A 26,592-nucleotide genomic window follows, 5' to 3' on the forward strand; every position below is an offset into this window, starting at 1 on the left:
ATTTTGTTTGTTGGTTTGTGAAGGATGTGGTTATACCGCAAGAATTGAGAGATACTCTACCATCCCCATCATATCTTGTCAAGCAGTTAAAGGTATCACTATCATGGCCAGATACAGGAAGCGAAATTGACAAACTTGTGGATAACTTGCTTTGGATTTCTCCTCTTCCAGAGGTTGTAGTAATAGCTTATCGGATCAACGTAAAACCCTGGGAGGACACCACATCTTTCAAGGTAAGAGAAAAATTCATTATTTTTGAAATTAGAAACCACCCCACCCCCCAAAAAAAAAACACTAAAAATTTTAAAAAATAACTGCTTATATTGCTAAAAGTTATTAAGCTATATCACTTTTGGTGAGATGGATCGTCTAGCTGTTTATAATATATTGGCAAAGATTTTTATTGTAATTACTCATGGTGCATGTACATGTGTTTTTTTTTTTTTTTTTTGAGAAGAAAATGAGATATCATTAACTAAAGGGAGAAATACAACAGAGCTGAAACAGAGCAACCATCAGCCAGAGCTGAAACAGAACAACCATCAGCCATAGTCTGACTGAAGCAGGGAGTCTAAAAACAACGGAAAATTATCTTTCCATACATGACTAGCATTATTCCATTTTGCAAACTGGGCAAGCTTATGAGCAGCCCCGTTATGAGCCCTTTTCACGTGACTGAAGGAGCAGCTAGCAAAAGAAGATTTTGCTCTCTGAATTCCTTGAATTATATGACCAGCTACACCTCCACAAAGATCCTGCAAAATAGCTTGAATCACAGAAGCAGCATCTGATTCAAATACAACGTTGGAGATGGCCAGCTGTTGAGCCAAAAGGACGCCTTGCTCCAAAGCAAAGAGCTCGGCCCATTCTGCTGGAAAACACAAAGGCAGAGCCTTGCACAGCGCCGCGACAACTTTGCCTTCGTCGTTACGAACAATTGCACCAACCCCGGAGATGCCTTTGCCATCTAAAGGCGACGCGCCATCTACATTCACCTTGAAAAACCCAGGCGGAGGGGCCATCCAGCCATCATTTGAACTTTGCTTTGTAGAACAGAGAGCATCGTTGGCTTCATGAAAATCTTCTAGAACACTTCTCGCCAAATCCCAAACCTGTAGAGGAGAGAGATCCTTCTCATTATGCACTAACAAATTCCGATTGTGCCAAATTGCCCAAGCAATAGCAAAAAAATATTCTAAGTGCTCAACATTGGGCCTTGTACAGAAATTATGCACTACATCAATGAAATTTGTAGCATTAACAAGCAACATCAGAGGGCAGTCTTGCCATAGAGACCATACAGAGAGAGCAAAATCACACAAGATTAACGTATGAGTGAGACTTTCAACTTCTTCCCCACAGGCAGGACAGTCACAGCCCAAATGAATTCCTCTTTCCGCCATTTTCAGAAACACTGGAAGGCCATTTACACAAGCTCTCCAAGAGAAAATCTTAACCTTTGGAGGGAGCTTCAATTTCCATAGTTTCTTCCAAATGATACTATTTGAATCCCCTGAGGAGCATTCCCCCAAATCCTTATCCGCCTGGAGCTTAGCAGCAATGAAGTATGCACTTTTGACAGTGAACACCCCTCTTTTATTCCCAATCCAGATAAGGGAATCCGCTGGCAGATTTTGACTTAGGGGTATTTTAAGTATAGTATCCGCCTCAAAAGGCAAGAAGAGCATCCTTACCACATTAGGCTTCCACCACTTAGTCTCTTGGTCAATGAGAGAGGAAACCATGGGGAAATCTCCAAATTCTTTTGGAGGGGAGATAACTTTGAATGTGGAAGGAGTAGGGAGCCACTTGTCTTCCCAAATGTGAATTAAATGCCCATTTCCAACTCTCCAACGGGTTCCGCTCTTAATGACTTCAAGACTTTGGAAAATACTTCGCCAAGTGTATGAGGGGCTGCTGCCAAGGCTTGCATTCATAATGTCCTCTGATGGAAAATACTTCGCCTTTAAATACGGGCTGCTAAGGAGCTTGGGTTTATAAGAATCCGCCAAACCTGTTTTGCGAGCAAGGCCAAATTAAATGCATGCAAGTTGCGGAAACCCATACCACCAAGGGATTTAGGCTTGCACATTTTCTTCCAACCGACCCAAGCAATTTTAGCTTCCTGCTGTTTCTGGCCCCACCAAAAGCTTCTCATATCCCTTTCAAGGTCTTCACATAGGCTCATTGGGAGAAGGAAACAACTCATAGTATAAGAGGGGATGGCTTGAGCCACAGCTTTGATTAGAATTTCCTTGCCTCCCAATGAGAGAAGCTTGCCCTTCCAACCAGCCAGCTTTTTACCAACCTTCTCTTTTATCTCCGCAAAAATTTGCTTTTTTGATTGACCAATTATTGATGGGAGACCAAGATACTTTGTATGCCGAGAGTCATTCATAGGCCCCAGAATACTAAGGACTTCATCCTTTCTCTCTTGAGAAGTGTTAGGGCTGAAAAATATTGAGGATTTCTCGGTGTTGATCTTTTACCCTGAAGCCGATTCATATATTCTTAGAATTTCCTTCAACTTGTTGCATTTAGCACCATTGGCTTTGCAAAATAGAAGGCTGTCATCGGCAAAGAAAAGGTGGCTAATTTTTGGAGCCCCCCTACTGATGGATATTCCATTCAACTGCTGGCATCTTGTCGCTTCATTAATAAGAGCTGAGAAGCCTTCAGCACAAAGCAGGAACAAATAAGGAGACAGAGGGTCTCCTTGTCTGAGACCCCTAGAAGGCACAATGCATCCATGAACCGAACCATTTATTATGATCGAGTAGGTTACCGAGGTTATGCACTTCATCACCAAGCCAATCCAAGTCTCATTAAAGCCCATCCTCCTCATAACCTTGTCAATAAAAGACCATTCCACCCTGTCAAATGCTTTGCTCATATCCAACTTTGCTGCCATAAAGCTATCATTCCCGCCCCTTTTGTGTTTTATATAGTGCATAATCTCATAGGCCACCAAGACATTGTCAGTGATAAGTCTGTTAGCCACAAAAGCACTTTGATTCTCTGAAATGATATATGGAAGAATAGCTTTAAGACGGTTAGCCAAAGTTTTAGAAATAAGCTTATAAACAACATTACAAAGGCTGATAAGTCTAAAATCAGTCATTCTCTGAGGATTCTTGTTTTTTGGTATAAGGGCTATATTAGTATTATTTATTTCAACCATAGGCATATCAGAATTAAGTACATTCAGGACTAAATTAATTACATCATTGCCTACAATGTTCCAATATTTTTGGAAGAAAAGTGCAGACATACCGTCAGGGCTTGGGGACTTAGTTGGGTGAAGCTGCTTAAGGGCTGCAATGACTTCTTCTTTGGTGAAGCTTCTGGACAGCTCCGTGTTCATTTCTTCCGTTACCTTAACTGGAATGAGATTGGTTACTTCCTTAATCTGGTTTGGCCAAGAAGTAGTGTAGATTTCCTCAAAATAGGATATAGCTGTCTTAGCAATACTATCTTGATCACCACACCAACTATTATGTTTATCCCATACACCTAAGATATTATTTTGCTTCCTTCTTTCCGAAGCCCGAGCATGAAAAAACTTCGTATTCCTATCTCCCTCATGGAGCCAATGGGCTTTCGATCGTTGACACCAATAGATTTCTTCACTATCAATAAGATCATTAATGTCTTTCCTCACCTGATTTATTTCCTCACCCAACAGGCCATCCTTATCCAATTGAACCAGATTGCTAAGCCTTTTCCTTTTCTCCTGTATTTTCTTTGGGATTTGCCCGAAAGTGGCAAAGCTCCAAGCCTTAAGATCCATGGCACAGGCCTTCAAGGCAGCGACCATCCCTTCTGCCGAGTTCACATTGCCTGCATTGCTCCAAGCAGCCTCAATAATATTTCTACATTCATCACTTTTAGCCCACATAGCCTCAAAATGAAAGCGGCGAGTACGGGGCTGTTTGGGTACTTTACGATCCGCTACATATAATGCACAATGATCAGAAGTTGAATCAACTAGATGATTAACTCTAACCTCGCCGAACTTGTCAATCCAATCACTGGTTGCAAAAGCCCTATCCAGCCTCAAATACATCCTGCTGTCACCAGACTGCATGTTACACCATGTAAAATCCGGCCCCAAGTATCCCAAGTCTTTGAAACCACAAGTATTAACCACATCTCTAAATTTATCCATTTGGCTCTGTGACCTTACCGCCCCACCTGACTTTTCTTCCATTGATAAAATCTCATTAAAATCTCCAAAACAAAACCAAGGGAGCTGAGATTGATTCTTTAAAAACTCCAACAAATCCCAAGACTGCTGTCTCATATGAGTTTGGGGGTGACCGTAGAAGCCTGTGAATCGCCATTTAAAATTCGAGGTCTCCTCTGTGATAACAGCATCAATGTGATGACTGCTAAAACTTTTGATCTCCAGGTTAATTTCTCTTGCCCACAGGAGAGCCAGCCCCCCACTATTGCCTTAACAAGGGACAAATAAACCATTTGCAAACCTAATTCTTTCCTTGATTCTCTCTATTCGTTTTTTCCTTGCCTTAGTCTCCGAGAGGAAGACTATTTTGGGATCCCAGCACCGCACCAAATCATGCAATGCTCTAACTGACCGGGGGTTCCCAAGCCCCTGGCAGTTCCAACCTAAGGAATTCATGGCTTCCGGTGGTGCTGCTCTGCAGCCACCGCCGATATATCAAATTCGTCATGGATACCATGAGCAACACTTTGAACACCAAGAGCAACATCATTCTGAACACAATTATCATTGCCATTATTAACACCAACAGTAATACTATCATGAACATCATGAGCAACATCAGCAATAATACTACCATGAACACCATGATCAACGTGATTCAAACCTTCACATTTTCTTTTCCTGGTTGAATTATCTAAATTTTCTATTTTCCCTTCTGTAAATAGCAAAGCAATTTGACGTTTTGTACCTGAAATTGGGCCGATAGCTTGCTTCTCCTTTCTTTGAGCTTGGCCTTTCTCCCGTGCTATTCTTTTAATTCGGCCCTTTCCTTTTTGGTGCTTAATGACTTCTTGGGCTGCTGCTTGGTCTGCTTTTGCTTCTTGCATTTGGGCCCAATATCGTGGCTTTTGTGGGTTTGTGACTTCAGCATTACTTTCCACATTCATAGCTGATAAACAGCTACTTTGTGACGTGCTTCTCTCTCCAAACCTTGTGACCAGATCAGACGCATTTAGTTGAGTGGGAATGGGACTCTCTGTGCTCGCTTCAGCTTTTTGACTTGTATCCCACATTTCATTTTCCTTTATGTCTCCCTCAGACCTGACTTCCACTGCCTGCCGCGCTTGAGTATCTGACACGCTACAGCTCTGATTTTGAACTGACTTGTCCACTATTTTGAATTTTGAAAACACCCACCATTGACATTTCCATCTCTGCAACCCGCCGGTGTAACATGCAGAAAATTTTCAGCAACGGTCTGGCCTTCACTGCCATTAACATCTTTTCTTGCACTGAAGTTTTTACTGCTGAAGTTCATTTGCTTTGCACTTCCACCATTGAAAGCTCCATTTGCTTTTAGCCACTCTCCATATTGCTTTGGCGTGTTTTGCCAATCTGCATGAATTCTGCAGTGCTTGTCATCATGGCCAAGCAGACCACACAGATAGCAGAATGTGGGAAGCCTTTCGTATCTAAAATTGATCCAAAATTTTTCACCACTCTTGTTTACTATATGCCCTCCTCTACGAAGTGGCTTTTCTATTGGGAGATCCACTCTAATGCGTAGGAATTTGGCTTGATCCGATTGACTAGCCCTTTTATCAACCTTTATCAAACGCCCTAAACTCCTTCCAATGTCCTGTCCTACTTCTTCTGACATGAGCTCAAATGGTAAGCCCCATAGCTGAACCCAAAAGGGGGAGTGAGTAAATACAATATTTGCAGCAGTGAGGCCTTTCTTCCACCTACAAAGAAGAAACAAATTATTCTCAAAGTTCCATGGCCCACTGTTTTCAACCCAATCACGCTGATAGCTGGAGCCAAATTTAAATTGCAAAGTATTGTTCCCAACATCTACTATTCTCAGCTCGGATCCCATCTTCCATGCTGCCTTCAATGTGTTTTTCAGAGCTCTCAAGTTTTGCTGCCTATCTGAAAGTAGTCTTCCAAATAGGCTTAATGAGCATTCTTCCAAAAGATCATCCCGACTTTGCGCAGAAATTAGGATATCCTCTGTTTCCTCCTTAGTCAAACAGAGGTGTTGCAGCTCCTCAATGATTTCTTGCTCCATTGAGGAAAGGTTGTATTGAAAGGGTATGGAAAACCCCAAACAGGGGAGCTAAGTTCTCTACCAAAGGGAGAGGAGAAAATTCTCTTACAGAGTGAGAGAGAGAGAGATTCCTACACGGGAGAGACCCAATTGGTGCATGTACATGTGTTGCTAGTGAATTTTTTTACTCATAGATTCCTTTAAATTGTGATTGAATGCAAAATGGAAAGTTTAGGTTTGAGAATTAAAGTTTATAGTATAAAAGAAAAGTGCTAAATCCACAATATTTTTACAAACAAATTATAGGTAGTTAATTGTTATTGGTTCAAATTTGAACCTAACACTAAGATTACTTTTTTTCTCTGACAATAATAACCAATAACATCCTGCCACTTAAGATTTGTTATAGTAATATTGTGAAAATATTGTGGACATATCATTTTGTACTACTAGTATGTATGTGTAATAAAAAAAAATATTGTACACAGTACACAAAGGTCCCACTTATGAGGTAGAGTGAAGAGAGAAGTTTCATAGATATTATTTAACTTGAACACTAAAGTTCTTAGTAGAAAATTATTTTAAGTTAAATGATAGAACCTTTTACTAAAAAAAAAAAATGATAGAATCCTATTTTCTGCAACTACTTTGGTATATCCTAGTTAGATGCTTAAATTTGTCAAAGTGGTAGTTTCATAGCAGTGCATTTATGAAAATTTGCCTAGTAGAAGATGATTATCATTGTTGTCATGATTTGAAATCAATTCTCCTATAAAATGCCTAAAAACTCTATGCTTGATTCCAGTTCTCCTATAAAAAGCCTATTTTTGACGAGGAGAATCCTAGTTGCTGCAAATTTCTTCCAAATCCATGTTGGAGGCATTGCTTAAAGACTGTCACGATTGAGAACATTAGAGTACGTCCAGATGAAGAGACTCTAAAGGCAGAAAAAGAAACCTTAGAGAAGTATTTTTATGAGAATGCAAAATTCTTACAGAGCTTCCAATTCCTTTGTGGTGTTGTTGGTTAAAAATTGTCAACAACTTTAGAGGATCTGTATTGGCAAAAATATTAGAAATGGGTATGAAAAAATCTTGGAGAGCATCCACTTCCATTCTAAAGGAGTTCTGCTCAAACATTGTCAACATCTTGAGCTTTAGATGATCTGCAAATACAAAAATTTTAAGCAAGCTAACTTTTAGAGTAGAATTTTGGATATGGTCTCATAAATTATGACCTCTGGCTCTGACTCATCTTGGAGAATCTTTTTGAATGCATTACACTTTTGTTCGTTTTTGGTTTGAACTAATATTCCTGATATTTGATTATTTTGTAAGATCATTCTCGGAACCGAGCAACTTAATGTAAAAGTTTTAATGTTAATCACTAAATTTCAAGTGTTTTATGGAAGGATATTATAATTTGTTTGTGGCACCAGTACTTTTTTTGCTAGTTCAGGTCAATCGAGTTGAATTTCTTGATGTTCTTAAACAAACTTTGAATTGCTTTGGGTATATGGGAACAGAGTATGCCATATATATGAGGATATTTTGAGCATCAGAGCATGTCTAGACTCTAGAGTACTCATCCTGGCTTGATATCTTAAGTAAGGCTTCTCATCAGCTTGGTTTTAAGAAAACTAATGTGTTACGAACCAGCTTGTTGAAGTGGATTTGGACAGCAGTTCAGATCAGATTATACAGCACAGTTGTTACTATCTCTTGGCTGCTCTGGATGAGTGTTATCTGCTTCACAAGATTGGTTCTAGCTTGTTGAAGTTATCTGATTGTTTTAGGATTTGTTTAGGAGTTATTAATGGTTATCTTATTTATGTTTTTAGGGTTGCTTTTCAAATAATGACTCTGCTTGGGCGTGTCCAACAGAGATAGGAGTTGGAAATAGGATAGGACTTGATGTTATTTTATCTTTATCATTAGGAATGCATTGTATGCTCAGTTGGAGGCTATTTATAGCCTACGTTTATTAATAAGAAGCATCTGAATATTCCAGTAAAACAATCAAGCTTCTGCTTGTTAAGGAGGTCCCGGTTATCCCTCGAAGCATAACCAGAAATTTATCCTTATTCTTTTCTGTTAATTTCCAGAATTTCCTTGATCTAACCATAGCCCCACACGGGAAAAGAGGTGCTACACACGGCCGAGACGGGGTCGTATCATAATGTTGAAGAATTACTAATCTTCCACTAAAAATAGGCTACCAGCTATGCATCGAAATGTTCTGTAAATTGAGTTATTGCATATTCTTATTAGTCAAGAAATTTCCACTATTTGCTTAGAATATAGGGTTCAGTTTATATAATATATATATATATATATATATTTTGTGTGATATACTCATACAAAATAAATTTAGACCTTTCGATCTTACCTTCTTATATGATGAGAGGAGAAAATGTTTATTTATTTATTTACATCAATAGTTGGAGTTGGGGAATTCAAGTGCAAGATGTCTTTGTTAAAAACATTAGAATGTGTCAGTTGAACTACAACAATCTTGACAAGAGAAAACGTATATTAAGTTACGACTTTATAGGCAGAATCAATAGTTTGCTTGCAATTTCGATAAGTTAGTGGCATTCAATACAACAATTTATCATAGATAGGTTGTTGGTCTTCAACTTAAGGTAGTCAATATCGTATTGAAGGTCATTTCGATTTGGTCAAGGAAAACAAAATATTTTGGTATCATTTAGTGTATTGCTTTAACCCAATTTATAACTTAAATAGCATTTTTTATATTTTTAATTATTTATATTGTACCACCAGAAACATCAATATCAGTCCCAAAAAAAAAAAAAAAAACCAATATAGTCATTACAATTTGATATTTCATCAGTGCATTTGAACATAAAGGCTCAAATCGGACCAAGATTGATCGAATGGACTAGGTTTCATCTACCCTTGGTCACACCATCTAAATTAGTTGCCACTCTATATTTGATGGATTGAAATACCAATTATTCATTTTGAAACAGGCCCTCTCCATTTAAAAAACAAAATGGAGTAGTCCTTTTATGATTAAACATGGTATTACTCAAAACGCATGAGTGAGATTAAGATCTTTTAAAATTTTTAGAGTGATTCTATTATGGAATTTTTAAAATCCTATCTGTCTATTGAGAAATGAATGGAATTGAATTTACCATGATAAAATCAAATTCACTCATTCTAGAGCGAGTGAAAATTGATTTTTAAACTTCACGATTGGGATAACCTTTAAAATTTTAGAAGTTAATAATCTAGCATGACCATGCTATTATCGACTAGACTGTTAATAAATAAAACGTACATTTAATAAATGGAGGTATTCTTGAAAATTAGAATGACCATGACAATCATCGTTCAATTGACGCAAAGAAACCTGGATCAGTTTCAAACTTGATTTATTTATGAGGATCACTAATCACTATTACATTGCAGACTAGAAAACATGAAGATCATGACACCCATATGCAAATCAAAAGTATCCAAAGACAAACAGACAATTGCATACTTTATTTGAAAGGACCAATATTGACCTCAACCACAAGAAATTAAACCATTTCCACTTCATCATCATCATCATCATCGTCTAATAATTAGCAAGTGGAGCTTCTGAGCCAGCAATAGGAGCTGTAGCAAGACTAGACATTGCATGACAGTGTTCTTGCAGTTTGTTGTGCAGCTCTGATGTGAAACCAAATGAAGCGAGTGTGCTAGGCAAACAATTTTTGGTGATGGTGGAAATGGAACTACAACAACTAGGGCCAAGATTGGTCAGCCTATCAGAGAAGAAATCAACAATGTCACTCGTACAAGAGTTCATGCCACTCAGTAGGTTCAAGCACTTGGCTTGGTCTCCACTTACCTGGAAGCTTGACACAGATTTGTATCCTGGCTTGATGGGAAGGTCCCTTGTTCCAGTTGCATTTGCCAAAAGGCATGCAAGGACCATAAAGATAAACGCATTGTTCATAGCCATGGTGTTTGCCTTTGTGTACTGGTGTGTGCTTCTATGCTATGTGATAGAAATGGAGAGAGATGAAGAAAAGCTTAGGTGTGAGAGGCTTTTTATACAGGTGTAAGAAATGAGGTAATTTTCAAGAATTTTTTTTTAAATTTTTTTTATATAAAAAATCTAGAAAGAAGTTTTGATTTCATGCAAAAGTTTTTTTAAGAAGGGTATTACTAGGGTAAAATATATTAGCTTATGGTTAAGGGACTTTTGGCTAGGGTTAAAAGGTGCAATAAAAACAATTGGAAAGGATGTAATTTTTTTTTTAATCAATAATAAATAGAAATGTGCAATGCAATAGTTAGCATCCAATCATAGTGGCTTCTGGGAACAACAATTGATTCCAAAGGAGTGACAAGGGATGGCAAATTAATTGCAATTTCTCAAATATAATTCATGCCACAAATGAAAAAAAAAAAAAAAAAAATCAAATCTTATGGTAAATTTTACAGGTGGAAGTAATTTTGACAAAATCAAACCCTTAAACTTTATGAATATATGTTTCCTATCTACAAAAATAGTGTCTAATGGTCATGTTCAAGAGGGCTAATAAGTCATCGCATGATCCTTTCCTAAGCAAAACCCAAAAGCCACCAACAAGAGTGAAAACTTGAAATAATCTTATATTGCTATTGCTCAAAGTTAATTTCTGGCTAAACACAAATTATTTTATTTTTTAAAATTTTCTACTAATGCTATATAATCTTACAAGTTAATTACAAAAAAATTATTATTTTTTTCTAATTTTTAAATAGTGGAAAATCTAAATTTAATGTTTTTTTAGTAGTTTTAGGATCACAAATTATTTCACAATTTTTTTGCCACAACTTTGACATGGCAGAGTATGAATGGTTAACCATCACTTACACATGGACTCACTATTTTTCTTCATCAATCATACTCTGCCATGTTATAGTTGTGGTAAGAAATTGTGAAAAATTTTGTGGTCCTTAACATTTTTTTTTGTCATTTATGCTTGTTCACCTTTTCATTTATTTTTTTGGAATACAAGAATTAAAAAAAATATTTAGCTTTTCAAATACTTCTACTAACTATATTAAAAGTGTCAAGAGCTCTTCTACCATGCTTTGGTTTAGTCAATTCTTTTAATTATGAAAATTAAAAGAACGCTGAGTTCACTTTTAATGGATTAGTGTTTTGTAATGTATTAAAAAGTTGATTTTCAAGATTTATTTTTTCATACATTCCCCCCCCCCCCCCTCATTCTATATCCTAAGTTTGTCCCTGTAATAAATTGTTATAATATTTTCACAATTGTTGAGGTGTCAATTCCTTATATGTCAAAATAAAATATATAATAACCTATTAGACCGAGACCAACCATAACTGAAAATAAAGCTCTTGTAAAAAAGTTACGACATTTTGGTGTTGTCACAATATTTTTACAATTGCTAAGGTGTCAATTGCATATAAATCAAAATAAAATAAAAAATTATCATATCAAGACGTACCACAGTTTAAAATAAATGTATTGTGAAAATGTGACATTTTTTTAAAATCATAATATTTTCAAAACTGCGGTGTAAGTTTTTTAAGAGCATTTGTATCAATTCATGCAAAATGGCATAAGGGCCAAATTTTGCTCAACGAACCCCAAAAGTCACCCATGTCAGTTTATGCATTTATTGTGCAAAATGCATTTTAGCTATAGTTTTTGTGCAAATATGCACAGGCATTAATGTTATGCATTCAGTTTTTATTATTTCTTTGCATTTTTTGATGATGAAGGAAGATAGTAGCTAGTGGTTCTGTTATTGTCACAATATTTTCACAACTCAAAATAAAATAATAAAATATCATACCACAATTTACCACAATTTAAAATAAATGTATTGTGAAAGTGTGACATTTTGTTATTATCACAATACTTTCACAATTGCTAAGGTATAAGTTCTTTACAAGTCAAAGTAAAATAAAATAATAAGTTCTTAAAACGAGACTCACTACAATTGAAAATAAATAAATTGTGAAAATATTATGGCATTTTGTTGTTGTTACATATTTTCACAACTACTGAGGTGTTAGTTTCTTGTAGGACAAAAATAAATAATAAACTATTAGGCCGAGACTAATCACAACTAAAATTAAAGTTATTGTGACATTTTGTTATGTTCCTAAACTTTTTTGGTTTAGTCAATTTTGGTGAGCATGTTTAATTCACAATTTTCTTAGGTTGACTTTTTTTTTTGTTTTATTTTATCAAGCGACAACATAGTTTTACTTAAAAAAAAATAAAAAATAAAAAAAAATAAAAACTTTCCCCATTTATGTTTTGGTTAGTTCACAATTTTCCTCCTAAACTTTAAAACCGAGCAATTTTTCTTTTTATATTTTGGAACCAAGTAAATACCCCCTATTGTTACTCTTTCAATTAAACCCTAATGAAATGTCATGGTTCCTATTCCCCACTAAATTTTAATATCCCAAAAATTTCCTTCACATTTTTTGAGTTTTATGTGGTAGTCTAAACTATTCCCACTATATAGGGTGTTCTATTTGTTACCTTGAGAACATTGATTTAGTAGGTTTTATTTTTCTAAAATTATAATTTTATGTAATTTGATGAATATATGCCTTTTGTTATCTTGTTTTTTATAAGTTATTTATTACTTAAAAGGGTGTTTATTAAAAACTAAATAAGCTAAACACCGTAGCTAGATGCATAGAATGTAAGATAATAAAGAATGAAGTATGAATAAAGATCTCTATTGCGGATGGTTGCAAGTACTTGATGAAAACCTTTAATTGCATATAGTATCATTCATTGTGATAATTTAAATATTGTAAAAATGTATTAGCAAAACTCAGTTGTTTATTATTTGAAAATGATATTTGTTATCATTTTTATAATTTTTTAGCGAGTGACTATTGCCTTGAACAAATAGTTTCTAAGAAATTATTATTATAAAATAGATATTTGTATGTTATATAATTACGCTAAACTTGTATGTAATCAAAATTCTTTTATATTTTCTCAAAAAAGAATTCTTATATAAATAATGTTATCATTGCATGATATATATTTTTTAATACATAGTTTCATACTTTTTTGAATAAAAACTCTATTTTAAATTTCATATTGAAGGGGCAGCATGTTCCTTTCGGTTGCCACCCATGCTAGTTATTTTCTAGAAGAATCATAGGAAGTTGCTTTTACTTTAGTGCTAGTCTTGTACAGAGAAAATTATTGTGTACTCTCGGAGTATTATAAATGCGTATTCCCTCCTTTCACATGAATGGTAGGTCCTACTAATTAAATTCATAGTGGAACCTACCATTTATATGAGAGGATGGAATATACATTTATGATACTCCGGAAGTACCTAATAATTTTTCCTTGTACAGTGCTGTAGGAGTTAGCATTTATTCTCATTAAAAGGAGGTAGCGTTTTAAAAGGAGGTGCTGTAGGAGTATTATTTTTTTTAAAAGAAGAATTATAGGAAGTAGAGTTCTAGCTATAAAGTTAGTAGCGGAGATTTCGGGCTTTCAATAAAGAATATGTTCTAAAGTTATGATTTTTATAAGATTCTCAAAACAAAAGTTATGAATTTATAAATTAAAAAAAGAACAAAAAATTGTATAATTTTAATTTAACTTTTTTTTTGGGAGAAAGTTTTGTTAATTTTAATTTAACTTAATTGCTCAAAATTTCAATTTTTTCTTTTCTAAAAAACTACAAAAGAATTTTATGGGGCTTAAAAAAACATGGATAAAATTTTAATATGGAGATGTTAAATGTTTATATGAAAATGACATTTGTTTAGGAAAAAAAAATGATACTTTATTGGGAGGGGGAAACAAATTTGCTCCATTTTGTTTCAAGGAAAATATTTTCAAGAAATGACTCTAAGCAATGTATAGTTATTTTCACACACACACACATATATATATATATATATATATATATATATATATGTATGTATGTATAGTTAGGTTCAAGTTACACTTGGTGTAACTCTAAGCAATGTGTTAGGTTCAAGTTACACTTGGTGTAATTCTAAGCAATGTTACACCAATTAATAACTTATTATTAAACTCATATTTTAAGAATTACACCGTTGAATTACATGTTCTATATGTGCTTAACATGCATGCCACTTTTCATGCTAATCGGATGTTATTTACCTTGTGATCTATAAACTCATCTTTTATGAATTATTTTAAACTACAACAACTTGAATTTAAACCATTGATTGATAACATGATTATTAATCTTTAATTACCGTGAAATTTTGCAAGTATAGAGTATATGAATATAATGTCATTTAACGGTAGATTTGCCAAAATTTGCATCTAATAACAAGTTATTAAGTGGTGTAATATCGTTTAGAGTTACGCCAGGTATTGATCAGGAAAACTATAACTATAAAAACCATTTATGATATGTAATTTTTGTAGTGCTTTGTACTTTTTACTTTGTACATTTTGTTTTCTGTTGACAGTAGAAAATGTTTTCTGTACACTTGTGTTTTCTGTCTTCGGTCCACACACCAGAAAACATTTTCCGGAAAACCTTTATGATCGAAAACAAACGGAATATAAAAAATAGGAAGTGCCAAATACTAATAGACCCTCAACGCAAAGACCCTTTGGGCTTAACATTGCTGAGTTCAGTTCAGTCATCAGAAATGGCATCCTCTGCACTCGCACGAATCTCCAATCTCCAAAGACACATCGATCCCACAGAGTCAAACAACAACAAGGTCTTTTTTTTTTGCATCCAAATTTTCAAGCTTCACAATTTTTCACTTCTGGGTTTTAATCTAAATGCTCTAAATGGTTTAACTAATATACAAACTGTTACCCATTGATTCTAGTGTGGTGTTCATTTCATGGTTGCTTTGGTTTTTAATAAAGGAGCCTCTTTTACAGTTCTTTGACTTTGTGTGTGTGTGGGGGGTTTTTACTTTTCTATAGGGTGGCAGTGATGGGTTTTGCGGAGACTTAATAAAGATTTCTCCAGAGGTTTCTGAAGCTTTGTCACGTGGGGATGCGGTGGTTGCTCTTGAATCCACCATTATTTCACATGGTAATAACAGTTTTGTAATTTTATGTGTTTTTGCTAGTTTGATGCTTTTGTTTTATGAATTTTTAGTTTTTTTGAGAAATTTGATGGAAACTGCTAAACCCCTTTTTGTTAAATTTTAAGATTTTTTGTTTTTGTTTTTTTGATACATAAAGTTTAAGATTTTAACTTTGGTTTGTATATTTTTTTGATGTGTGTTGTAATGGGAAAGTACGGGCTATAGGTTTTATGAGTCTAATTATTTTGTTAGATACTTTGTGATGAGGCCTGTGAAGTTTTTATAGTGTCTTACAATTTGCTTTATTGATGGTAGTATTTCTTTCGGAAGGCTTTGTGTAGTGTTTCAGAAAGTTCACTAGATACTCGCAGTTCCCCTTGGCATCCTTTTGAATTGGAAATCATGCTATGAAGCTGGAATTATAATATAAATTGAACCTTATTTGATTTTACATAGCATTTCAAGTGATTCTGGTCCCGAACTTACATAATTTTTAAAAATGGTTTTCTTGAATCTTTAGAAATAAAAATAATGTGTTTGTGTGCATTTGTGTTTACAACACACTGCATAATTAGATGTAAAATGGAATCTGATTTGCATTCTTTATGTATATTCAGGAATGCCATATCCTCTAAATTCGGAAACTGCAAAGGAGGTGGAGGCCATTGTTAGGACCAACGGAGCTGTTCCTGCTACTATTGCAATTTTAGATGGCATACCATGTGTAGGTGTTTACATTAAACTTGTTCTTGTACTAAATATGCACATACGTACACTTGGAGAATTGACCGTCTAAGAGGCCCTTTCTAGTAAATCAAGTGTAATAGACTAATAGCTTGATCTAGTTATTGTAACACATAAATTTAAACAGCTTTCTTTATTCAGTATGCTAAGTTCTGAGAAATTCTGGAATATTTTATGAAAATTAGATGGATCTCCACTATCCGACTATGGTGAGTTTGACATACTTTCTAAGTGGGATCTGTCACTGTCACAGATAACTTTGGCTTAACAGCATGTCTTTGTGAATCTGTGATGCCATTTGCTTAAACTCATCCTACATATATAGAACAGAGCATAGATGGTAAAGACATTGTTACAGGGAAACCTATTGCAATGTACAAAGATAGTAGCTGACCAAATAAAGACAGATCATTATTAAATCAAAGAATAAATTCACTGTATCAGTTTAATGGTTGAAGTCTGTATCTAGTTTTATAGGTGGAGTAGAGTTAGTGTTCCATACATCAGCTTTGTCAAGGGCTCAGCTTTTTAAATTCAATATGTTCTGGGAAAAGAGCAGTAAAATAGAATAGCTAAAGTTCATGAAATGAAGATGATATTTCCTTTGCTTTATCTACTCAGTGGGAAACTGGTCTGGCCAACTTTGTTGCTTTCTTGTCCCTAATTGATTGGGCCTTGCTATGAAGGAGCTAGCCCAAATATTAGTAGAACACTTGTTGAGGTTTTCAAGGACATGTGTGTCCGTGTCTGTGTCCACTTATTCATTTATTTATTATTTTTTTGTTTTGGGGGGGGTGGGGCTGTATTATAATCCTTGCCTCACCTTGGCTGTAACCTGCAATTATAGAAAAGTTGGTTATCTTATCTAGGGTGTAGAATACACTATAATTTACTTCATTCTATAATGTAAAATATATCTCTGCATAGGATTGAGTATGGAAGAATTGGAGAGGCTCGCCATTTTGGGAAAAAGAGTTCAGAAGACAGCTCGGAGGGACATTGCAGTTGTTGTGAGTAGCTCTTGATCATTTAAGCTTATGATTGTTATTCTTTAGAAAGCTCTTTCTTTTGATATTTGCTTGGAGTTCATATAGGATCTACTTAAATTCAGAGTTTGTCACCGCCAGTCTGCCACCCATTTTTTCTTTTCACATCTTAATTTAAGCAGATCTGAGAATCCTATTAGAATGAGATCCTTTATACAATGATGGTGCTAGAGTAACACTATCCATGATTTAAAAATTATATTTTTACAGAAAAATAATTTAGAAGTAGATATTTGTCCAAAAATAAATAAATAATTTATAAGTAGATCTAAACTTCTTCAATCATAAACAAACTCTGTGATGACCATCCAAGTCTAGAAGTTCTGTGTTCACTGAAATCAAATCAACAGAACCCTTTATCATAAATTGTGGGTATATCATATCAAGAAATCCATCATTTCTGTCTCTTAGAGTTGCAGATATGCACGGGCCTTTATCTCACCCCCCCCCCCCCCCCCCCCCTCCTTTTATCTTGAAGGTTGAACCCATGAGAGGGGATAAATTGGGCAGGGGGAGACCATCCTTTATTAATTAGCCTACTATTGCTGTTAATTAGAAAAGGTAGGAAAAAGAAGAAAGTAGTTGTAAAGCACTTTTTAGAGTAGCAAATTCTAATTTCAAAAGGAAAATAGACAAATTTGATAAACTTTACTATAAGCAAGTCTCCTTTAGGGCATGTTGACTGCTGCCAATTAGATATTCAGATTAAATTTGAATACTTTGGGGAACATGCACTGTTTTTTCGATGGTTACCAAAATATGAGAGGGGGATTTGAACCCTGGTTCTCCTAATGAAGGAGAGCAAACTATGCCACTGAGTTACAAAGCTCTTGGCTGGGAACTTACATGCCTTTGTTAATTTATTTAGTTGTTAGAACCATGAGATTTGGACATTTTGTTTGGGGAACCTGTTGGCCTATATAACAGATGAATTTGGTATCAGTATCTGCCTTTGTGGTGAGAAGCTTCAACAATGACTATAAATGTCTGACAGAGGCAAGAAGTTTGAAAGGCTGACAGGAAAATAGCTGCTTTGTTGACATATAGGCCATATGGGAAAGTTTCTGTAATGAAATATTTTCAAAGGATTTTTTGTGTTACTTATATTGTATAAATTAGTAATATAGTATAACTTTGACATAAGTAATTTCTTATTTGTCATTATGATTTTTCTTTTTTTGTCTTTTCATTTTTTTTCCTGCTGATTTTTCGTGCTATTTGTTCTCTTTTTAGGTGGCTTCCAGAGGGAATGGTGCAACCACTGTCTCTGCTTCAATGTTCTTTGCTTCTATGGTGACTACTCTATTTTTAGTTTTTGCTCTGCCTTCTGGTTTTGCTTATGCAGGTGTACTATGGACATCTTTACAGTTCTGGTGTCCTTAATGTAGGTTTTGATAATATTTTAATGTTCAACTCATCAGGTTGGCATCCCTGTATTCGTCACTGGGGGGATTGGAGGAGTGCATAGACATGGCGAGCACAGTAAGTTTACCTCTATGAATATCATGATGTTAGAAAAAAGGTGGTGTGCATAGACACCTCCCTTGCGTAAGACTCCGTATATGCTGTTTTGGTCTTTGGAATCACGGGCCCATCTTTTATGGATGGTCTTGCTTGTTTTTTCCTGAAGTTTCATTGAACCAAACCCATTTATGTTTAGGGTTTTGTTTAATCAACAACTAAGTCATCTAATCTGTATGTTGTTGAGTTTATGTCCATTTGATGGTCTGATTTGGAGTATGGAATAGGAAAAGAACAGGCATGTTTGTAATGGTATTGGAATCTTTCATTCAGAATTATCTGTTCTGCAATTTAAAATATATGCAGTTACCAGTTTATCTTTCCACTTATTCTCTAGAGGTAGATTTCATTTTTATTTTGCATTTTGTGTTTGCAAAAAATAAAATAAAAGAGAATGAACTTTTCCCCCCAACAAACATAAGAGAATAGACCTATGATGGAAAGATGTGAATAGCCACATCTCCTCCAACAATGGATTGTGAGATGGCGTTGCATTACTGAGTCATGGTAATGATATTTCTAGTACCTATTAATTATTCAAGTTAATAAACTTACTTACAAATTATACAAGTTGCTAAATGAATTTTCAAGAATGAACTAGTTGTTCCAAAAAATTTCAAGTTCTTTATTGATTGATTGGAATTTAATAATCTGTGAATTAATATTGAAGGCGGGATGCATATTCATTATTGTTCCTTTGCAGCGATGGACATATCATCTGATCTTACTGAGCTTGGAAGGACCCCAGTAGCAGTTGTCTCTGCTGGTGTCAAATCAATATTAGATATTCCCAGGACCCTGGAATATTTGGTATTTATTATATCCAGTATCATTATGAGTAACAGAGATTCAGATTATGACTTATAAATTATTGTTTAAAAAAAAAAAAAATTAATCTCACATTTATATCTGTCATTACAGGAAACACAGGGAGTTTGCGTTGCTGCCTACAAAACCAATGAGTTTCCAGCATTTTTTACGGAAACAAGTGGCTGCAAGGTATTGATGTTGAACTCTATTTCAGTGCAATGTTTCTTAGAGTTGTATTGATCTTTATTCAATAAGCAAAATGTTTTGATTTAAAAACTTTTTAAGTCCAGAAAATTTGCCCAGGTCATTGTTGTCTCAACTCTGAACTATAATTTCCAGAATTTCTTTATGGCCGTTAGAATTTGACATTGGACCCATTCATGTGGTGTTGTGTTCTGGGCCTTCTAGCACATAAAAAGCTCAACCTCTTTGATATGTAGTAGCAAAGGGATTACATTTATATACATCCCTTGCCTTTTCATGTTGTTAGGATCTTTAGATTATTGGCTAATTCCATGACAATTTTCCATGTACTTTTTTTATCAATCGATTTGTATTTCAATAGTTGAAATGAGGTGTATTTTGTATTGGATTCAAGAGGGTTCAAGCTGAAGTTAAAAGTGCATACCAAAGAATTTCGGTTGAACAAAAATTGGAGGGTCAGCCAAACCTGTCTGGTGAAATCAGTTTTTGAAAATCTGTTGGAAGAGCAAATTTGTCTGACACTTCACAAAGTGTCAAGCAAAAATGCCAGAACCTTAGAGAAATTAGTTACAAATTTCTCTGCTGTTCTAGCCCTTTGCCCATCTATATAACCCTCACTTCAACGAAATTTGTAGCTTGAATACCATATTGAAGAGCTATATAGAGACCAAAATCCCTAGAGCTAAAACCTTCTCATTCTCTCTACCTTCTCCCTCTCAAATTGCCAAATCCTATGAGAGGAGATTAAATCCTTCACACCTATTATCAGCTGAGTATTGTATGTGTTGTTTGGAGCCCTGGAGTAATTCCATAAATCCAAGGAGACTTGGTTGCTTGCAGTTGGCAGCTCAACTTGCGAATCTAGTAGCTAGATTGAAGAAAGGACTCAGTGAAGTTGGTTGTTAGCAACAGCTTAGAGGGCTTGAGTACATACATAGTACTTGGCTTGGAGGGTTTTATGTGTATCATGTACTGCAACTATTAATTCTAGTGGATCATTTTGGCGGTGGTGCCATGGAGAGGTTTTTCTGCCCACTTCTTGGATTTTCCTCTTTGATAACACATCCAGTGTTATCTTATGGTATTGTGTCTTTAATTTTCTGTGGGTTGCTCATTATTTATGTTTTACATGTTTATCCGTGCTTAATTTGATGTCCATGCACATTGTAATTGGTTAATAACTTAAATTTGGTGTTAATTGTTAGATTAGTTTAAAAGTGATTAAGCTGTAATTTTAAAATTTGCGGTCTAAATTAAGTATAATTAGGTAATTTCTCACATGTGAATCAAGTATAATTATTCTCTTAAGCAAAAAAATAAAATAAAATGTATAATCTCTTTTTCCTTCTTTCAATTCTTTAAGTGGTTGCATGTTTCATAAACTTCAGAAGATCTCCTTTTGTTTTTGTTTAAAACACTTTTATTTTTATTTATTGGTGGTTGAAATTGAAGAGATGTATTGATAAATATGACACCTACAAGAAAGAAAATGGTTATATTGATGTTCTCTAAAATGCTGATTTTAGACTTCTTGTACAGAACTTTTGTGCAAATGTATCAGTCTAAGATAACTTTAAGGTATAATTTTATGTATTGATGTTCTTTTGGTCAATTGTGACAAAATCTAGGTGCCTTGTCGTGTAGATAGCCCAGAAGACTGTGCTCGGCTTATAGGCAAGTGACAAACTCAGCCTTTTTATCTTTTTCTTCATTTGCCTTTAAAATTTTTTAAATCATTTCTGTTTCCATTTTTTTATTTTTTATTTTTACAGATGCAAACACGAAACTGAAGCTTAATACAGGAGTTCTATTTGCAGTTCCAATTCCCAAAGAACACTCAGCTTCTGGAAGCATAATTGAATCTGCTATACAGAGAGCACTTAAGGAGGCTAGGTAAAATGTGCTTTTCCTGTCACCCAAATCTTATAACTGCTATTTTATCTTGTCTAGTTTATATCTATATATATATATATATACACAACACTAATTTACGTAGGAGTTGCATCCTCAGGGATAAGAACATAACTGGAAATGCTGAAACTCCTTTCCTGCTTTCCAAAGTGAATGAACTAACTGGAGGAGCCTCACTTGCTGCAAGTATCCTTTTTCTTTTGTTCTAGCACAATTTTTATTATATTATTAATTTCACATTTTCATATTCTAAGTCATAATTTATGCTTAAATTTACTAAAGGTTAACTGGAATTCTTTGCTTGAGCATACGAGTGTAAAAATGTATTTGCATTACAATTTCTATTTCCCAATTCATTTCCATCTTCACTAGCAGTTGCCCTGAATTAACCCTTTTTTTTTAACTTAATTTTCTTAACCAACTCTTAGACATGGCACTTGTGAAGAATAATGCTCTTGTTGGTACAAGAATAGCTGTGGCCCTTGCTCAGCTCAGGAAATCTTGTAATAAAGGTATGATCAGTTTGCTGATGTGTGATAATAATTAATTGATGTTGATCCAAAAAAGAGATAATAATTACATGAAAACGCTTCCTGATTAATTCAAGGAAAATAGGAGCTCCTTTGAGTTTCCAAGATGTGTTTTGTGTGTCTATGCTTGTTCTAATTGGCTTTCAATATTGGATACGATTGAGCTGCCCTGTTCTCTCCCTGATGAAACTCTTGTTTTATTTTCAATAGGCAATGCGGAGTCAGTGTCATAGGCCTCAAATTGTTTTGATCAAAATCCGGGCGATCCAATAATTTGGCAAGTTTGTTCTGTTGTTCTTCCCTGATATGACCTTCATTCATGACAAAATGAAAACCTGATTTGAAAAGGCTAAGTTAGCCATATAATTTGATGAAGTGTATTAAGTACTGTATAATTTGTTATATTGACCCCAAATAGGGGAAGTTATACTTTTGAAGGCAGATGACCTAGCCTGCAGTTGTCATCCTAGATGATATGTATTATTATGTTATCTCATTCTCATGTTCATGTAAATAAAATAAAATAAAATTCTACCTTTCTCTAGGTGTGTTCTCTACTCAGGATGCAAATTGTTAATTCTTGAGAATATTTAAAAATTTGCTTGTTTGTTTGATAAAATTTTCTAGATTTACGATTCCCTTGAATATCTCAATTCCCATGAAATGCAAGAATTCTAATTCACCTTTTTATATAAGAAATGTCAATTCCCTCCCACTCCCTTTAAAACCAACTACATAAGAGTTTTTTTAAAAAAAAGAAAAAGGGGGGTGGGGTGTTATTTCACCAAAATAAACATCCTTATAAGTATTTAAATGGGTTTTTTTTTTTTTTTTTTTTTTTCATTTAAAAATGGTACACAATGGTCAATTTATTAATCTTTAGTTATTACATGATCATGTATAAGATTATTTTAAACAACAAAAATTGATATTTTAAATATAATAGTCTAAAATATGGCATGAACTCATATTGGAATAACAAAAAAGTCAACTTTAATAATTCTTATTCTCGTGAGTTAAATCACTCAAGAATCTGTCATGAAGATCTTGAAATTCTTAGTGTCTGAAAATGTTTTAAAAAGGCCTTATCTTTTTATGTCATGTTGAAATGACAAAATTAGGGAAATAAATGCTCACCATGTTAATGAATACCTCAATGCCCTCTTGACCCTCCCTCACAATTGCCTATCCCTTTAAAAGAATGTGATCTTGGTACAAAGTGGATAATTTTTTGTGGATGATTTTAGCATAAGATTCTTACTGCATTCGAATGCCATCCAATCACCTTGTGCTAATGGGTACAAAGCAACTAGACAGTTGGTGGCCTTAGATTTTACTTTTATTTTTTTATTCAGTTTTGGTCCAAATGCAACAATGAATGAATCTATTGGATAAGTCTTATCAATAGATATCCCAATTTGATTCTAGGGCTTTATAATGTCACTTCTTGGCATGAAAGTCCTTGTTTTTCCACTAGGATTTCATTTCACCACTTCTAAGGAAACTGAGAAAAAGAAGGAAATATATCTAGTTTATATTGTTTGATATCATTTTGCTTCTGGTTCAGCATTTTGCGTTTTTTGTCTAAACTGCTAAGAATGGTATTCTCATCTACCTAAACACACGGCTGTTTAGAGTTCAATTTTTTAGGAACTCATAACCAAAACTTGAGTTCACACTTTTTGCACCACGAGTTCATCACTTTTGTCCCTGTCAAAAATGTTTTCTGGCTTTCTTTCCGGCACTCAAATCCTTCTTAGTTAAGGATTATTATTATGGGAAAAGTTAATGTATAGTCTAAGGGTGTTAACAAAGAACAATTTTTAAAAAGTTTTTATTAGAAAAGAAAATAAACTAATTAATATTTTAACAACTTTTTCAACTTCCTATAAAATTGGTATAAAATTTTTCCTAAAATATTTTATTAATTAACAATTTTTCTAAGGATACCCATTAACACAACCATATTATTATTAGTAGTAGTAGTATTAAGTTGGCTTAGGAAGAACAAGCTCCAACCTCCAAGTTCTTGTAAAGATTAGAAACTTTATTCATGCTGCTTCAAGAAAAGAAAAAAAGTATTTTATGAGACAGTTTCATGAGATTTCTCTCTCACAATATGTGTGATTTCATATGAGCAATTTTTCTAAATCGTCAAATTAATTCTCCAGGAGAATAAGGTGGTGGTTATTTTTGTTTGTTTGTTTTTTTCTTTTCTTTTTTCCCACTCTAAATATATTACAAATTAAAGGGAAAAAAAATCAAGGAACATTTTATCGTAAATACATCCAGTAGTTAGCAACGCTTGGATTCTTCTTTCTAACATTCTCCATTTGTCCCTTTATGATTCTTAGTTACCTCACCTCACACTTAAAAATTAAAAATTAAAAAAAAATCATTTTCTAAATTTATTTTTTGATTAAATATAACAGGAAATGATCTTCTCATTCTCTAAGACCTTATTAATAATATGAGTGGAATTCAAGGTCTTATTAATTTTATTTTTCATAATAGTTATTATTATTTTTAAATTTGAGTTCAATGTGTCCGGTCTAGTCTGCGAACACGTCTTGTCACTGTTGGTGGCCACGTGCCTCCATTGAAGTTAGGACAAAACGGATACACCTACTTGGTTTTGTCATGTTGATGATAGTGCTCTCGCTATGTCATTCCAATACTTATATATATGTTGTTTAGCAAAAAATACTTATATATATATATATATATATATATCTTTCTTTCTTTCTTTCATTTTTGCCGAAATACTTATATATCTGGCTTATCAATAAATTTAGAAAAAAAAAATTGATATATCTATGTTTCTTCTTGTAAAGTTCTTTTACAAAAAAATGAGATCATGTTGTTTTCTATAATGTCTTGTGGAGATTAATCATCCTTTCATTCATGATATATATAAAAAGTTTTACTTTTACATGATATTAGAAGATGTCCCATGTAATGCTCGTGTATAATATAAGTTTATTTTGCAAAATTTATGTCTTTGCGCTTTATGGTTATAGGCCACTCTATTTTGTTTTCTGTTTTTTTATTAGAATATTTTTTTTTTATTACATTGAAACTGTATTTTTTTGGATTCTATTACACAACTTCGTTGTTCAAAATGACCGGTGATGTGGCGCTAAATTAAACACTTAAATAATGCAATATTTGTTTCTCAACAAATGAAAAAAAACACTAATGCAATATTTCGTAAAAAATGTACACTACGTGGCTAAACAATATTAATTTTAGGGGTACGTTTTTGCAATTAGATTTAATAATAGATATATTGATATTGATTTTATTCTAATCAGTACATTCTAAGAAGTTCAAATTGCATAATAATGGGTGATATGGTTTTAATTCTTATAGGAATTTTATTTTTTTTGGGAGAAGAATTCTTATAGGATTTTAAACAATAAATTTAAACCCAATCATTATTCGTGGGATTCAAATTGGGCTGCAATCCAACTATGTTCAACAGTAAGAAAGAAGATGAGCCGAATGGCATTAAACCTGACCATGACTCAAATCTGAAGACAATGAATGACCTTCAAAGTTTACAAAGAGACAATGAATGACCTTATGGACCAGAAAGAAAGGAAAAGAAAAAGAAAAACAGGCCGATGTGGTTATGTCTTTTTTTGACTGAAGAAGGTTGGTGGTTATGACTTCAAATAGTTAAAAGTTAAAACTGACATAAGTGACGATTTCAATGTTTGTAGTGCAAAATATCTCATCGTAATTTGTGATAAATGTCAAGACTAAAATGTACAATTTTTTTTTTGGTCAGAAAGGAACATGTATAAGATTAGATAGGATCTATGTGATAAATAACATTTTTATTTTATTTTCACGTGCAGTTTATATACAATTATACACTATTTTAAAATCTGTCTTTTTAGATGGAGTTATATTTGTATACAATTTTTTCCCCCCACAAAATAAACTCATTCAAACATACTTTAAAAGCATCCCCACACAAAAAAGGGGGGAAAATGTTGTGATAGAAGGTTTTTTTTTTTTTTTTTTTTTTTGGGTGTAAGTCTGTATTCACTCTGTAACTATAAAAACGTGTATTTTAATTATTAATTAAAGGTCTGTTTGTATAGTGCGGCTGCGTTCACGTTTTGCAAGTTTTGGGCATTTTTTTTTTTTAAAAGTCCAGCGTGTTATGCACTGTTCATTGGCCATGAATAGTAATTTTAGGCCAATGAATAGTATTTAACAGTAATAAACAGAAAAAAATTATTTTTTTTATTATTTTTAGCAAAATAAGCTGTATCTAAACGTACACTAAGTTATGCAATTATAAAATCAATAAGTTTTAAGAACAAAGTTTTATAATTTTTTCACAATAATAGATGGTGGTTTATTGTAATTAGTGTATAATAAAAGTAAGGTTATCAGTGAGTTTATATAAAACTGATTATATCCTCTTAAAAAAAACCAACAAGAGTAATATTTGATATTATTCATATAACAATTTATTAATTTATTAAAATTATAGTGAAACAAACTATATCCCTA

The 26,592-nt window shown here is 33.8% G+C and overlaps 4 protein-coding genes across 4 annotated transcripts; 1 reads left to right on the top strand and 3 right to left on the bottom strand.

The window, feature by feature from the left end:
- Nucleotides 1-542: 542 nt before the first annotated feature.
- On the bottom strand, nt 543-1,937 carry LOC126727069 (uncharacterized). Its single transcript, XM_050432579.1, has one exon. It carries the CDS (start codon nt 1,935-1,937, stop codon nt 543-545), a length of 1,395 nt encoding a protein of 464 aa, XP_050288536.1.
- Nucleotides 1,938-5,357: 3,420 nt separating this feature from the next.
- On the bottom strand, nt 5,358-6,257 carry LOC126727207 (uncharacterized). Its single transcript, XM_050432805.1, has one exon. It carries the CDS (start codon nt 6,255-6,257, stop codon nt 5,358-5,360), a length of 900 nt encoding a protein of 299 aa, XP_050288762.1.
- Nucleotides 6,258-9,827: 3,570 nt separating this feature from the next.
- LOC126727293 (egg cell-secreted protein 1.2-like) lies at nt 9,828-10,217 on the bottom strand. Its single transcript, XM_050432911.1, has one exon. The coding sequence runs from the start codon at nt 10,215-10,217 to the stop codon at nt 9,828-9,830; it is 390 nt and encodes a 129-aa protein (XP_050288868.1).
- Nucleotides 10,218-14,695: 4,478 nt separating this feature from the next.
- Nucleotides 14,696-22,619, top strand: LOC126724065 (pseudouridine-5'-phosphate glycosidase). The gene is made up of 13 exons (XM_050428217.1): nt 14,696-14,975; nt 15,190-15,301; nt 15,914-16,024; nt 16,968-17,050; nt 18,320-18,379; nt 18,508-18,568; nt 19,311-19,417; nt 19,529-19,606; nt 21,250-21,295; nt 21,394-21,514; nt 21,633-21,718; nt 21,961-22,044; nt 22,273-22,619. Exons 1-13 carry the CDS (start codon nt 14,721-14,723, stop codon nt 22,293-22,295), a joined length of 1,227 nt encoding a protein of 408 aa, XP_050284174.1. The 5' UTR covers nt 14,696-14,720; the 3' UTR covers nt 22,296-22,619.
- The last annotated feature ends 3,973 nt before the right edge of the window (nt 22,620-26,592 follow it).

This window comes from Quercus robur, chromosome 1, assembly GCF_932294415.1.
Source record: "Quercus robur chromosome 1, dhQueRobu3.1, whole genome shotgun sequence".
Lineage (NCBI taxonomy): Eukaryota > Viridiplantae > Streptophyta > Magnoliopsida > Fagales > Fagaceae > Quercus > Quercus robur.

Coding starts and splice junctions, on each gene's coding strand:
- LOC126727069 (XM_050432579.1), bottom strand. CDS start 1,937: ATGAATGCAAGCCTTGGCAGCAGCCCCTCATACACTTGGCGAAGTATT.
- LOC126724065 (XM_050428217.1), top strand. CDS start 14,721: ATGTTTTCTGTACACTTGTGTTTTCTGTCTTCGGTCCACACACCAGAA. Junction 14,976..15,189: donor CAGAGTCAAACAACAACAAG/GTCTTTTTTTTT, acceptor ACTTTTCTATAG/GGTGGCAGTGATGGGTTTTG. Junction 17,051..18,319: donor GGAGGGACATTGCAGTTGTT/GTGAGTAGCTCT, acceptor TTCTCTTTTTAG/GTGGCTTCCAGAGGGAATGG.
- LOC126727293 (XM_050432911.1), bottom strand. CDS start 10,217: ATGGCTATGAACAATGCGTTTATCTTTATGGTCCTTGCATGCCTTTTG.
- LOC126727207 (XM_050432805.1), bottom strand. CDS start 6,257: ATGGAGCAAGAAATCATTGAGGAGCTGCAACACCTCTGTTTGACTAAG.